Source organism: Zingiber officinale, chromosome 1A, assembly GCF_018446385.1.
Source record: "Zingiber officinale cultivar Zhangliang chromosome 1A, Zo_v1.1, whole genome shotgun sequence".
NCBI lineage: Eukaryota > Viridiplantae > Streptophyta > Magnoliopsida > Zingiberales > Zingiberaceae > Zingiber > Zingiber officinale.
In genome coordinates this window covers 55,615,012-55,627,267 of record NC_055987.1, presented here as the reverse complement: position 1 = coordinate 55,627,267, position 12,256 = coordinate 55,615,012, and the positions used below count along the sequence as shown (strand labels likewise).

The 12,256-nt window shown below is 34.3% G+C and overlaps 1 protein-coding gene across 3 annotated transcripts in view; it reads left to right on the top strand.

Moving 5' to 3' along the window:
* The window catches only part of LOC122024977, a 34,281-nt gene extending 23,663 nt beyond the window's left edge, over window positions 1–10,618 (top strand). For all 3 annotated transcript variants that reach the window (XM_042583729.1, XM_042583735.1, XM_042583742.1), the window contains exons 12-14: window positions 5,235–5,300; window positions 9,382–9,681; window positions 9,786–10,618. In XM_042583729.1, coding sequence (XP_042439663.1) covers window positions 5,235–5,300; window positions 9,382–9,681; window positions 9,786–10,262 — 843 coding nt within the window. In that variant the 3' untranslated portion in view covers window positions 10,263–10,618. The remainder of the gene's footprint in view (window positions 1–5,234; window positions 5,301–9,381; window positions 9,682–9,785) is intronic.
* Window positions 10,619–12,256: the final 1,638 nt, after the last annotated feature.

Here is a 12,256-nt window from a genome sequence, read left to right as displayed (position 1 = left end):
AAATAGTTGCCAAGAGTGTACTCGGTGGGTTAAAGGGGCATGCACCACCAAGTAAAAATCTTTATGGTGGAATGAAAAAGTATAGGAGAAAGGTGAAAGAAAGACGAATAGCCTATAAGAAATTATATATTTGTAAGAATGAAGAAAACTTTAAAAAATATATAATAGCTAAGAAAGAGGCTAAGAAAGCAGTGAAAAAGAAAAAAAATGAAACTTTTGAACGATCATATCGAAACTTGGATACAAAAGAAGGGGAAAGAGATATGTATTAAAGATCTTAGCCAAATAAGATGTATTAAAGATGAATGCAATATGATACTAGTAAATGATGGAGAATTAAAAGAGCGGTGGAAGATATATTTTCAGCAATTTTTTAATGAAGGTTTAGATAATTAACTTAACTTAGATAATTTAAGTACATCAAATGAGTATAGAAATTTAAATTTTTATCGTAAAATTCAAACTTTAGAAGTAGAATAAACTTTAAAAGGGATGCAAAATGAAAAAGCCGTGGGACTAGATATCCCAATAGAGGTATAAAAGTGTTTAGGGAAACAAGATATTGAATGACTTATAAAATTATTTAATATGATATTGAAAATAAAAAAATACCTAATCAATGGAGGGTAAATATTCTAGTCCTTTATATAAGAACAAAGGAGGTGTACAGAATTGTACAAATTATAGGGTTATTAAACTAGTGACTATGAAACTTTGAGAAAGAGTAATAGAAAAAAAATTAAGAAAGGAGACCATGGTGATCAAAAATCAATTTGGGTCATGCCTAAAAGGTTGATAATAGAAGTTATACATCTTTTGACAACTAATTGAAAAGTATGGGAAGCAAAAGCAAGATCTACACATGATATTCATGACTTAGAAAAAACTTATGATAGGATCCCAAGAAAAATTACGTGGGGAATTCTAAAAAAGAGAGGTGTTAGCGTAACATATATTGAACTAATTAAGGATATGTATGAGAATGTAACGACTAGAGTGAAGACGCCAGGCAGATTAATTGAAGCATTTTTAATAAGGATAGGGTTACATCAAAGATCTGCTTTAAGTTCCTATCTTTTTACATTAATAATGAATGAACTTATTGTCACATTCAAGATACAGTACCATGATGCATGTTATTTGCAATGATATTATTTTTATAGATAAGATAAGTGGAGTTATGTTGCATGGATACGGGTACGGATATCATATTGAATATGATACGAATACGAACAAATTTTGAAAATATAAGATACAATAGCTAGGATACGACAATCATTATATATATATATATATATATATATATAGTATTAAAAATTTTAAATTATAGAGATGAAAAGCCATATTTCATTGATCATAATATCTCAAGTACAAAATGTTAAAATATAAAACACCAAATCCATTTTAAGCAAGTAAAAAGAAATCAAACATTCATATCAGTCTCATCACCAACACTTCCTTCATCAGTAAATAAGATTGATTCAAATTCAGGTTCATCAAGAGACAAATTGACACTTTCAGGAATAGCAGCACCCTCTATATCCATGGAATCTAATGCATCCGCTCCAACATCCCACATCTTACTTTCTCCTTCGTTATAACATGGACTCCTAGACAAAAGACGAAGATTGGAGTGAACATACACCAAGTCTTCCGCTTTTTGTGGCGTTATTTTGTTTCTGTCCAATGAGTGGATGAAATTGTAGGTGCTCCAATTTCTCTCACAACAAGAAGAAGGTTGCCCAAGTAGCTTTAAAGCTAAACTTTGAAGAGTTGGTGTGGAAGTACCATGGATAACTTACTACTTAGTTGGAGACATCAAACCTCGATCACACACTGCATCATTATCAGAAAAATCATCAATGGCTCTTGAAAAAGAGGCAAACTCCTCATTGACACTTCTTCGTTCTGATGAAGAGATGTAATATCTTTCAATGCACTTTTCCTTTCCTTTGAAACTTCGATGCCCCTATGTGGAGGAAGACAATTGGGAGATTCTTGGAGCCACTCATTGCTATAATATCTATATAAAAAAATTGATAATTAAACATAAGCTAATATTTATAATTTGCTAAAAGCCTAAAACTTAATTAAAATTTTTTAGAGTTTTACCTCGGATTCAAAGAATGCGCCAAACAATGTAGAGGTGTATTACTTTTATTACATCGCTCCACCTGAATATCATGAACAACCTCATAAAAGTTTGAATCTCCACTGTGAAATGGAGGCCCCTTGGAGATATCAACCCTAATCTTCTCTATCATTCCATCTCACTACTCATATATTAAATGAAGACAAGGTTGATCAGTGTCTGTTTTCCTAAGCATCTCATAAATTGGACTTGTGAAAGAAAGTATATAATCAATCTTTTCTCATAATTGATTATCCATTATCTTGTACTTCACTACTCTGGCCTTCACTACATCATCCTCCTTGTACATATCCCATCTTTCACTATTCACCATGTTTTTGAGACATTTCTTGATTTGTCTACATAATAATCGTGGAAGCAAATTGAGTCTTTGCATCTTCAAGTTCGAGTTATCGTTGAACATCGATAATCTCATATTATGATTCATTGTAAAATTCTTGATCATCGAATTATCATTTGATACTTCAACTATCCACTTGCACTATTCAAAGACTTCTTTGTTTTGTAGAGAGTCAATCGGTGTACAAATATTCTTCATTGCAAGATTCAAGTATGCACAACACAAGGTGTCCAAAATATGTCTGGGTGCTTTGCCTCAACAAGTAACCTAACGACTTTTCATACGGGATTACTTGTACAACATTCTGGTGCCCCATTTCATTTATAGCATCAATGAGCAACTTAGAGATGAAACCTTTATCCTTGTACTCACCTTCACAATTTATTACCTTTAGAAATATTGGACCACTTTCACACATGAACATGATATTAATAAGCGGTCTTCTCTGTACATCTGACCACCCATCATTATAAATACTAACACCCTTTTGTTTCCAAGAGGCTTTTGTTGGTTCCAACAACTTTTCAACATGAGCCTTTTCTCTTTGAAGAAGTGTAGTTCTTAACAAATTGTATCCAGGTGGAAGCTAATCAGGAATCGTTTGTTGAGTAGCCATACTAAAAGCACCAATATAATGAGGATTTCTAGCAATATTGTAAGATAATCTCCTTGTGTAAAACAACCTCGCAATTTCAGAGTGGAGTTCATCTCTAGCATTTAAATTAAAAGTTTTTTGAAGAGGGCCAAGTGTTTCTTTCCCCTTCTTTGTTGATCTTGAATCATCACTTTGCAAGAAAAAAGGACTACTGCATGAGGATTTTGAAGCCATGTTTGATGATGCAAATGATGAAGGCAATTGAACTTCTTTTGGTTTAGCATTCTTCTCAATTCTGCGTCATCCACTAGTTGTTGCATATGCTTTATTTGATCTATTGTAACAACCAAACCAGTAATTCCATAGCCTTTGAGTTTTAATTGGTGTGCTTTCACCCTCGAGTACGATCCCTTGCATATTTTAGTACATATGTTACATGACCAAGTATCTCCAGCTCCTTTTCAATCTTGGTTACAAATTTCTACAAGGGAGAATAATCATATACATCCTCCTATAAACTCTCCTTTTGAGAATTTTCCATTGCAAAATAGCTAAAATAACAAAATAAAACAAAATAGTAGATAGATGAAAGATGATCAAAGCCGAGAATGAGTGGTAGGCACAGAGGCATGTAAGATCATGGAAGATCAAAATCGAGACTTTTAGATACTGTTCATCAAAAAAATTGAAAGCCAAAAGAAGAAAAAGGAGAATGAAAGATTAGGGCTTATATTCAAATTTATAAATCAAATATTTTTAATAAAATGATTAGGGTTTAAGCACTTTAGAGTAGAGGAGAAATCAGAAATAATAATTTAGGGCTTACATGGTGAGAGGCGTCGGCATCGGCGTGCTTCGACGTCGACATGCTTCGGCGCCGGTATCGATATTGGTGAGAGGTGAGTAGGATGAGAGGCGAGCAGAAAAGGATTAACGTTTAGGATTTAAAAACCCACAATCCAATTCATTTTTATTAATTATTTTCCAATTAGTCCTAGAAAATTTCAAGTTTTTTCAATTAATCCTTAAAAAATTTAAATATTTGTAATTTTGCCTAAATGTATCCAAAAAAAAATGTATCCTAGTTGTGCCCAAAATGTATCCGCATGGTCAAACCTCTAAAAAGTCAACATATTTTTGGCCATATCTAATATGTGTATTTATGTATCGTATCCGTATCTGTGTCCGATACTTCAAAAAAAAAAAAAAATTGGAGTATCCGTGCTACCTTGTGAAGGAGTAAATGCTACACCAGAATCTTGGCAGAAAATATTAGAAGTGAAAGGTTTAAGACTTAGCAGAGTAAAAACATAATATATGACATTTAAGTAGTCAATTGTTAAGAAAAGAGATGACGAGTTGCCTGGAGGTGAGAGCTTTAAGTATTTAGTATCATTTTTGCAAAATAATGGAGGAATTGAGAGAAATGTCTTATATAAAATACATGTAGGATTAAAGTACTCTCTAAAACTTAAAGGAAAGTTCTACAAAACGATAGTTAGACCTGCTATGTTACATGACTCTTAATGTTAGGCTATGACTCGGGCATATAAGCAGAAGATGAAAGTTGCAGAGATGAGGATATTAAGGTGGATGTGTGGACATACGAAGATGGACAAAATAAAGAATGAGAGCATTAGAGAGAAAGTCAGAGTTGCATATATTGAAGAACAACTTCGACATGCTTAAGATAGTATGGACATGTAATAGACGACCAACAAATGCCCTAGGCAATGTGAAACTATGACAAATACGCACATCAAACGAGGGAAAGGAAGGCCAAAAAAGACTTGGTTAGCAACAATAAAATAAAATAAAATTTATTTAAATATAGATGATATCATAGAGGATAGAGTACAATGACGTAGAAGGATTCATATAACCGATCCTACCTAGTGAGATAAGGCTTGGTTGTTGTTGTTGCTGCTGCAGTTGCTTGAAGGGATTGCATTTTGAAGTCTGATACGCCATGTGCTTCAAGTGTTGTTTACCCTTCAATCTATCATCTATACTAGCATCTGGTTATACAGATCTGCTTCAACCTATCCCACTTGAGAATGTAATTTCAACTAATATTTTGCGTGAGAAATCACCTTGCTTTTTGAATTTAATGTTATTGTTTGTTTGTTACTTTTTTATCCTTTCAGCTACATTTGCCAGAAGGAGGTCTTCATGCTGATATTAATGGGGATGGCGTCTTAGATCATGTTCAGGTGATTTCGCTTATTTTTGTATGTTTTTTAGTTAGTTTGCATTTTGAATATTTTGTACATGACATAGTTGTATTTCGCTCTATGACAATCTTTATCTTCTAATTTTATCTATCATTCATATGATCTGAAGAAATAGTTGTTTAAGAAGGGGATGAACGTTCAAACTAGATTAGATCCTCGAGACATGTGCTGCTTGATGATAATTATTAGTCAGATTGTCTCTATTCTTTTTTCAATTTACTTTGCTCACCTATGACCCTTTTATGCATCCAACTTAAACATCCGATGCTTTTCCTCAAAATTTTAAGTTATGATATTTGTTTTGAGTTTTGCATTATCCATTGTATTTTGAATTATGGTACTAGGATAGTTTTTGTTAATAATTTTACTTCTGTTGCAACTTTGTTTTATACCCTTGCTGTAATTTTTAATTCTCCAAGACTTCCATGATATATAAAGTTATCTATCGTGATATGTAATTATAGATTGGCCTCGTATATAACCTGATATTTGGACTCTATTTTCCCCTTTGTATATGTGTCAAATACATACTGGGACAACTACACTGGTTGTGGATATTATGTTTCTCTGTTATCATGTTTAATTTTTTAGGAATAGTCGTCAGAGACTTGGATTCATGTGTGTGGCTACTGATATTTGGAGTCAAGTGACATAATTGTGTTTGTTAGAAACATTTGGTACTCATATTTTTAAGCTTTTCCAAAGTTGGAAACAACTGGAGTTTTAAAATTTTAGGTTAATTAGGGGACATCAACAATAAAATGTGCATCCCAAGTATTTGAAGTTAACTAGATGGATTTCTTCCTGAGATTTAGCCTCACTGTGTGGGTCATGCTGTTTAGTAATGTAGAATGAAAGTTCTAAAGCGGTTCAGTTTCTCCATAAAAAAACTCTTACAATTGTTTAATTGGAAGTTTGGTGAATACATTATTTATAGAATAAAATTTGGTGGTTAAAATATGAAAGTTCTTTGAGGTTTTGTGTGCACATTCAATGTGGATAAATTACATCAATAAATGTTAAAAGCATGGATTGAAATGCTGTTTTGTGCCGGGCGGCATGGACGGTTTTTACCGTTTCGCCACCTGACCAAAATCGGCACCTTAAACTTCCCCGTCTCGATGCGTCGCAGGCGGTGCCGGAGGGGTTGCGGGACGCCTTTGGCGGCGTCATCGGACGCTTCCGGAGGCATTGGAAGCGTCCCGTGACTTCTTCGGTGTCGAAGGCGTCGTGCTCCCGCGACGGTGCCGAAGGCGTCGCTCTCCCGCGACGGTGCCGAAGGCATTGCGGGATGCCTCCGGCACCGCCAGAAGGGTCGCCCCCCCTAGCGATATTTTGACATGATGGAAAATTAAAATTTTCATTTAATTAATTTAAACCATTCCCATGTGTGATATTTTAAACTTGCTTTTATAAACACCAATTAAGTTATCCCAATAAAATATATTAAAAAATATATTTAAAATTAAAAATTTTAAAATAAATTTAATTAATATTCTGAAAATTATTTTTTAATATTTTAAATTTCATTTAAAAATTCTAAAACAATCTTTAAAAATTATAAAAAATTCTTTAAAAATTCTAAAAAAAATAAATTTATATTCTGCTATTTTTTATTATTTTATAGTTTTTTTTACTATTTTACTGTTTAATTGATATTTTTTTACTATTTAAAATTTATATTATATACCTAACTAGAATGTTGTAAGAATCAATCTTTCCATCACGCCACTCTTTTTTTATAGTATGGTAATATATTCTGATGTATCAATTTTAATTCAAGTTATTGATAGATTAATTTTTTTTAAAGAAAATTATATTTAATTATTTTTTCTAACCATATTACATTGTCCAATAATTGAGAATTTATATAAAATCAATATACAATTTATTTTTAAATTATACACCATAAATATATTTATTTAATAATTGCTATATATAAATAAAAAAGATACCGAAACCATATCGGCATAGCACGATGCAATACCAAAATCATATCGTTCCGATCTGAGACTGAAACCTCGGCACGGGTTGAGATTTTAAACCTTGGTTTAAATGTGCTCCGTGTGGGAAGTCAGACTCAAGAAAACATATAACTCTAAATGGTTGAACCTTGAAAAATAAATTTACAGTTCATAGTCCTTCTCTATATAGCCAATTGGTGCATGTGTTGGTAACTCGTGGTTGGTGAGAGATTGTGATGTGCTAGGTTGTATTCCAAAGATTTCTAATGAGAATGACTACATGGGAACAAGCAGGGGAACCCGTCGCAGATTACTATTGATGTTACACGCCACAATGAGTTAATTTTCCGAAACCCTGTTCTCCAAGCATATTTGAGATCCATATGGATGATACTTAACTCAGCTTCCAGGGTATATGCAGGATACAACATTTATATGTAGCCTCTGACACATAAGCCATGGTGATTGTGTATGGCACCTCCCAGTCATGTCTAAAAGCAAGTGAAAGAGTCAGTTTTCAACCGCAAGAAGTTTTTTTTGGGGGATTTCAATGCCATGTGGTCTCTCTAGCGGGCTGCAATGCATTGGTCAAATATTAAGAATTGGCTTTACATAGAATGCATTTACTGAGGCTTGTGAAGGATTGGGATAATGATTAAAAACTCTTTGATTTCTCCATAACCATAGGCATCAAGAAGTAGTGCTGAAAGAAATTTCCATAGCAAACCATTGTCATCACAAAAGTTTGATGTTAGGTTTCTGTAAGCCAAACAAGTAGGTTATCCTGGATGAAATATGGTGGCAGATTGGGTCATAAAAATACGACCAAATTCGCCTAAAGAATAATATTGTAGAACATGAAATACTTGCTTCCATTGTTGGGCAGAAGAAACACCTACTGTTATATGTTAGGCACTTCCTTGCTCCAAATTAGTAAATTTAGCATTCCAGAGAAAAAAACCTTAGATGTTGATGATCTGGGATTTTCCAAGTTCTCTTCCAACAAGTTTGGGAATGGCCTACCATGCATGGAGCTGGTTGGGCAACAAAATTATAGGCCTCGTGGCTATTATATTCACCATCTGATGGAAAGCACCAATTTAGTACATCTTCATTAAGATGTTCTTGCATTCAAATAAGTGCTGAATTGGTAAAATATAGAGCCAATTCAGTAAGCTTCCATGTCTCATCTTCATTAACTGCATGGCTAACTGACCAGAACTTCCAGCCATTCGGAATCTCCATCATCCATTCGTCATTCCAAAAACTTGCATGATAGCCATTATTGACAATATACTGCTAGCCTTCTTTAACCTCATACCATACTAACAAACACCATTCCATATCTGAGAATCATTCTTTGTAGGAAAAATCCAGCTTCTGGTAAAGTACATATTAATATTTCTGAATAATTCTTTACGTAAACTGGAAATAATTTTCTGTTTTCATTTTCTAAAATTTTTCAATTTTCAACATTCTTATAGCAAAATTGTTCTTATTTTTGGGAAAGATCAAAGCATCGTCTTTCTAAAATATGAATAATACGATAATGAAAAAGTCAAAAAAATTGATGGATTTTTTTTTTTTGATAATTTTCTTTTCTATTCTCAAATTCTTATTTTCTTGAAGAATGAAAACTGAAAATAGAAAACTGGATGAGTTTCCACCAACAAAACACAACTAAGATAGTGAAGGAGAAGAAAATCAGTTCAGGTAGTAAAAAAATGTTCTTTAAAGGCCAAACGTGATACTTAAAATGATGCAAGGGGAGTGTAAGGTGACTAATAGAGGATAAAACCAGAAGAAATTTGAATGACCTGAAGACATGAAGTTACACAAAACTCTATGGTGGAAAAGTATTAATTATTGTTGCTGCTGCTTTTGGATTTTGGTAAGTTTTGTTTCTTCAGGTTAAGGCTGTATTGTTAGTGCTGTATGCTTTATTTCATTGTGCTGATTGAATTTTCCCTCCTTTGATTAGAATCTACACCTGAAATTTATTTGTTAAAATTTAGAAACTTTTTGTTTTTATGTTAACTAGCACTTTCTCAGAGTATGCTCAACTACAATTTTGCTTTCTATTGTTTTATTTATAGGTTGTTGGTGGAAATGGTGCTGAACAAACTGTTGTTAGTGGTTCTATGGAAGTCCTGAAGCCATGCTGGGCTGTTGCTACATCAGGAGTACCTGTGCGAGAGCAACTCTTCAATGTTTCTATCTGTCATCATTCTCCTTTCAATTTATTCCATCATGGAGACTTTTCAAGAAGCTTTGGGCGGAACTATGATGTAGTTAGTCTAGAGGTGGCAAGTCCAATCCTGGTACGCAGAGATGATGGCCACCGGCACCGGAAAGGAAGCCATGGGGATGTTGTGTTTCTTACAAACCGAGGGGAGGTATAGATGATTTGTTTGAGATGTAATATATACGCCGCTTAATAGATGTATGGTCTTAGCAACCTCTGCAATTTAGAACCTTGTTTTGATTTACTAAATTTCAGGTAACCTGTTACTCGCCTGGTTTGCATGATCACGAGGCTATATGGAGATGGCAAATTTCAGCTGGTGTTGTTTGGTCAAATCTTCCATCTCCATCTGGGATGATGGAAAATGTTGTTGTGCCTACTTTGAAGTCTGTTCCTCTACATTCTCATACTAACAAGGAGGTGATAGTTGCAGCAGGTGAGCACGAGGCTGTGGTGATATCTCATGGAGGAAGCATTTTAGCTACTATCGACTTACCTGGACCTCCAACTCATGCGCTAATTTTGGAAGACTTCTCCAATGATGGTCTTACTGACATCATACTGGTGACTTCGAGTGGGATTTATGGGTTTATGCAGACCAGGCAACCTGGGGCACTCTTTTTTAGCACTCTCATTGGCTGCTTGATAGTTGTCATGGTGGTCATTTTCGTCTCACTACATCTGAATTCGATTAACAAGGGCAAACCAAGAGCTTCCAGTGATCAAAGATGAACGCTAATGGCTTTCTGAAAGTTTAGCCTTCAGAGTTCACTAGATTATGACAGGACAATTGAAGAGCTCAGGTACCCTCCCCATGTGGAACCAGCCTCGGGAGAATGTTGTTATGTAGTTATATTTAGTTTGCATACAATCACATTTATTTTTTTTAAAAAAATATTTTGGTGTGTTTTGTTCCAAAATATGATGAATTCCGTCAATGTTATTATATTTAGTAGCTTCGAGGGTATGAATCTTCAATATGTTGTCTTTGTAGAACCAGAAATCCTTGATTAAACGTGATGTAATTTAATTGTGGAATTTGTTTAGAATTTTCTTACATTGTTGAAGCATAGCCGCTGTTATTTTTTTTTTGTTTATTCTTATTCATTTATAAGAATAGGCAATTTATATTTAAAAGAGCATGATATATAATGTGCGTTGTTTCATTAATAGTTTTTTCATTGATTATGAGTGTCTATTGCGGAACGTGGAAAGTTTAAGTTGTATGCCTTAATTTCAGGTGGGATTTTTCATCCGTAAATTGTGGACTAAGGATGGTCTACTATTTGTGATTGATGGACTATCTATTTAAATGATAGGGTCTATTGAAATAGATCAGTGGATCATTTTTTTTGATTCGTAAATTATGGATAAAAAGATCCGTGTTCCTTAATTTCAATAAAAATCATATTTTGGAATTTATTTAAAAATACACATTTCTCAAAATAATCATATTCTAACCCACTTTAAGGCTCTTTGTTATTCAAATTATTATTCTAACAAGTATTTAATTGAAAGTGATGTTAGTCAATTGAAGAGTCAATCTGACAATATTATTCGACTAGAAGTGATGTCAATTATTTATCTAGTTCTGACTTTGGTCAACAAAAAAAAATAATCATTTTAGTCAATTGAACAATCAACTTGAAGTACACGATCCCGGGCTAGGTCTGGTCCGGACTCGGCCTGGGCCCGTAATCAGGTCAACGGATTGGTTGCCTATTGACCCGATTTGCTGGATTGATTCGGAACTGGCTCGACAAGTTACCGGGCCGGTTTCGATTTCGTTGGTGCAAATCTGACGGACCGTAGGTTCGGGCCATCGTTCAACATTTGAATTTTTTTTTTACTGGCTTGAATCGCCAGTTAACCGACGGTTCATAGCCGTTGGGAGAGGTGGGGGGGGGGGGGGAGTTTGGATATTTTTCAACAGTTAGGATCATTTGACCTTTTTTTTATCAATGACTATAATTTAGTGTCTGTTACTATCAAAATTCTATAAGTACAGAGCTTATTTCATCATTTTTTGTAACGCCCGAAAATTCTCAAAATAATTATTAGAAATATCTTAGTATTTTTCTGGAATTTTAGGATATTTTTATGGAATTTTTAGAATAGCGGAAGTAGCAAAAATAAATAAAAAACGAAAATAGCTTACGCGAGAATTGAACCCGAGACCTATGGGTCCTATGACTTATGGTGAACCTTAGTAACCAAGTGAACCGAGCAGGGCCGTGATGAAAGAAAAGGGAATCAATTAGATTTATATTTGAGTTGGGTGAATCTACCACTTAATATAAATAGGGAGGAATTAAGTGAAGAGTTATTTCTTTTAACGTAGCTTTTCTCCTCCTCACCCTAGTTTCCGCCGACCCCTCTCCCTTCTCCTCTCCTCTCGGCGCACCAAGCCAAGGGTTCTAGGAGCACCTCCCGGCAACACAAAGGATACGAGGACGCTCCTCTTCGCGAGAAGAACGCATAGACGTGAGAAGATCGTCAAGTAGATCGTCTCCTCCGGAAATCTAGCGATTAGAATCGTAAGAAAATCTGAACAGGAGGTAAGAAACCCCTCACCTGCAGTATAAGTAGCTTCCGTATGAATTCCATGTTTTAGTTAGTAGTATATAGCTTTTCGGCACAAAGTTTGCGAATTAGCGCATACCAAGTGTTCGATTAAATTACTAGCACAGTTAAAATGCAACTTAGGCATTTTAATAGCTTAGTTA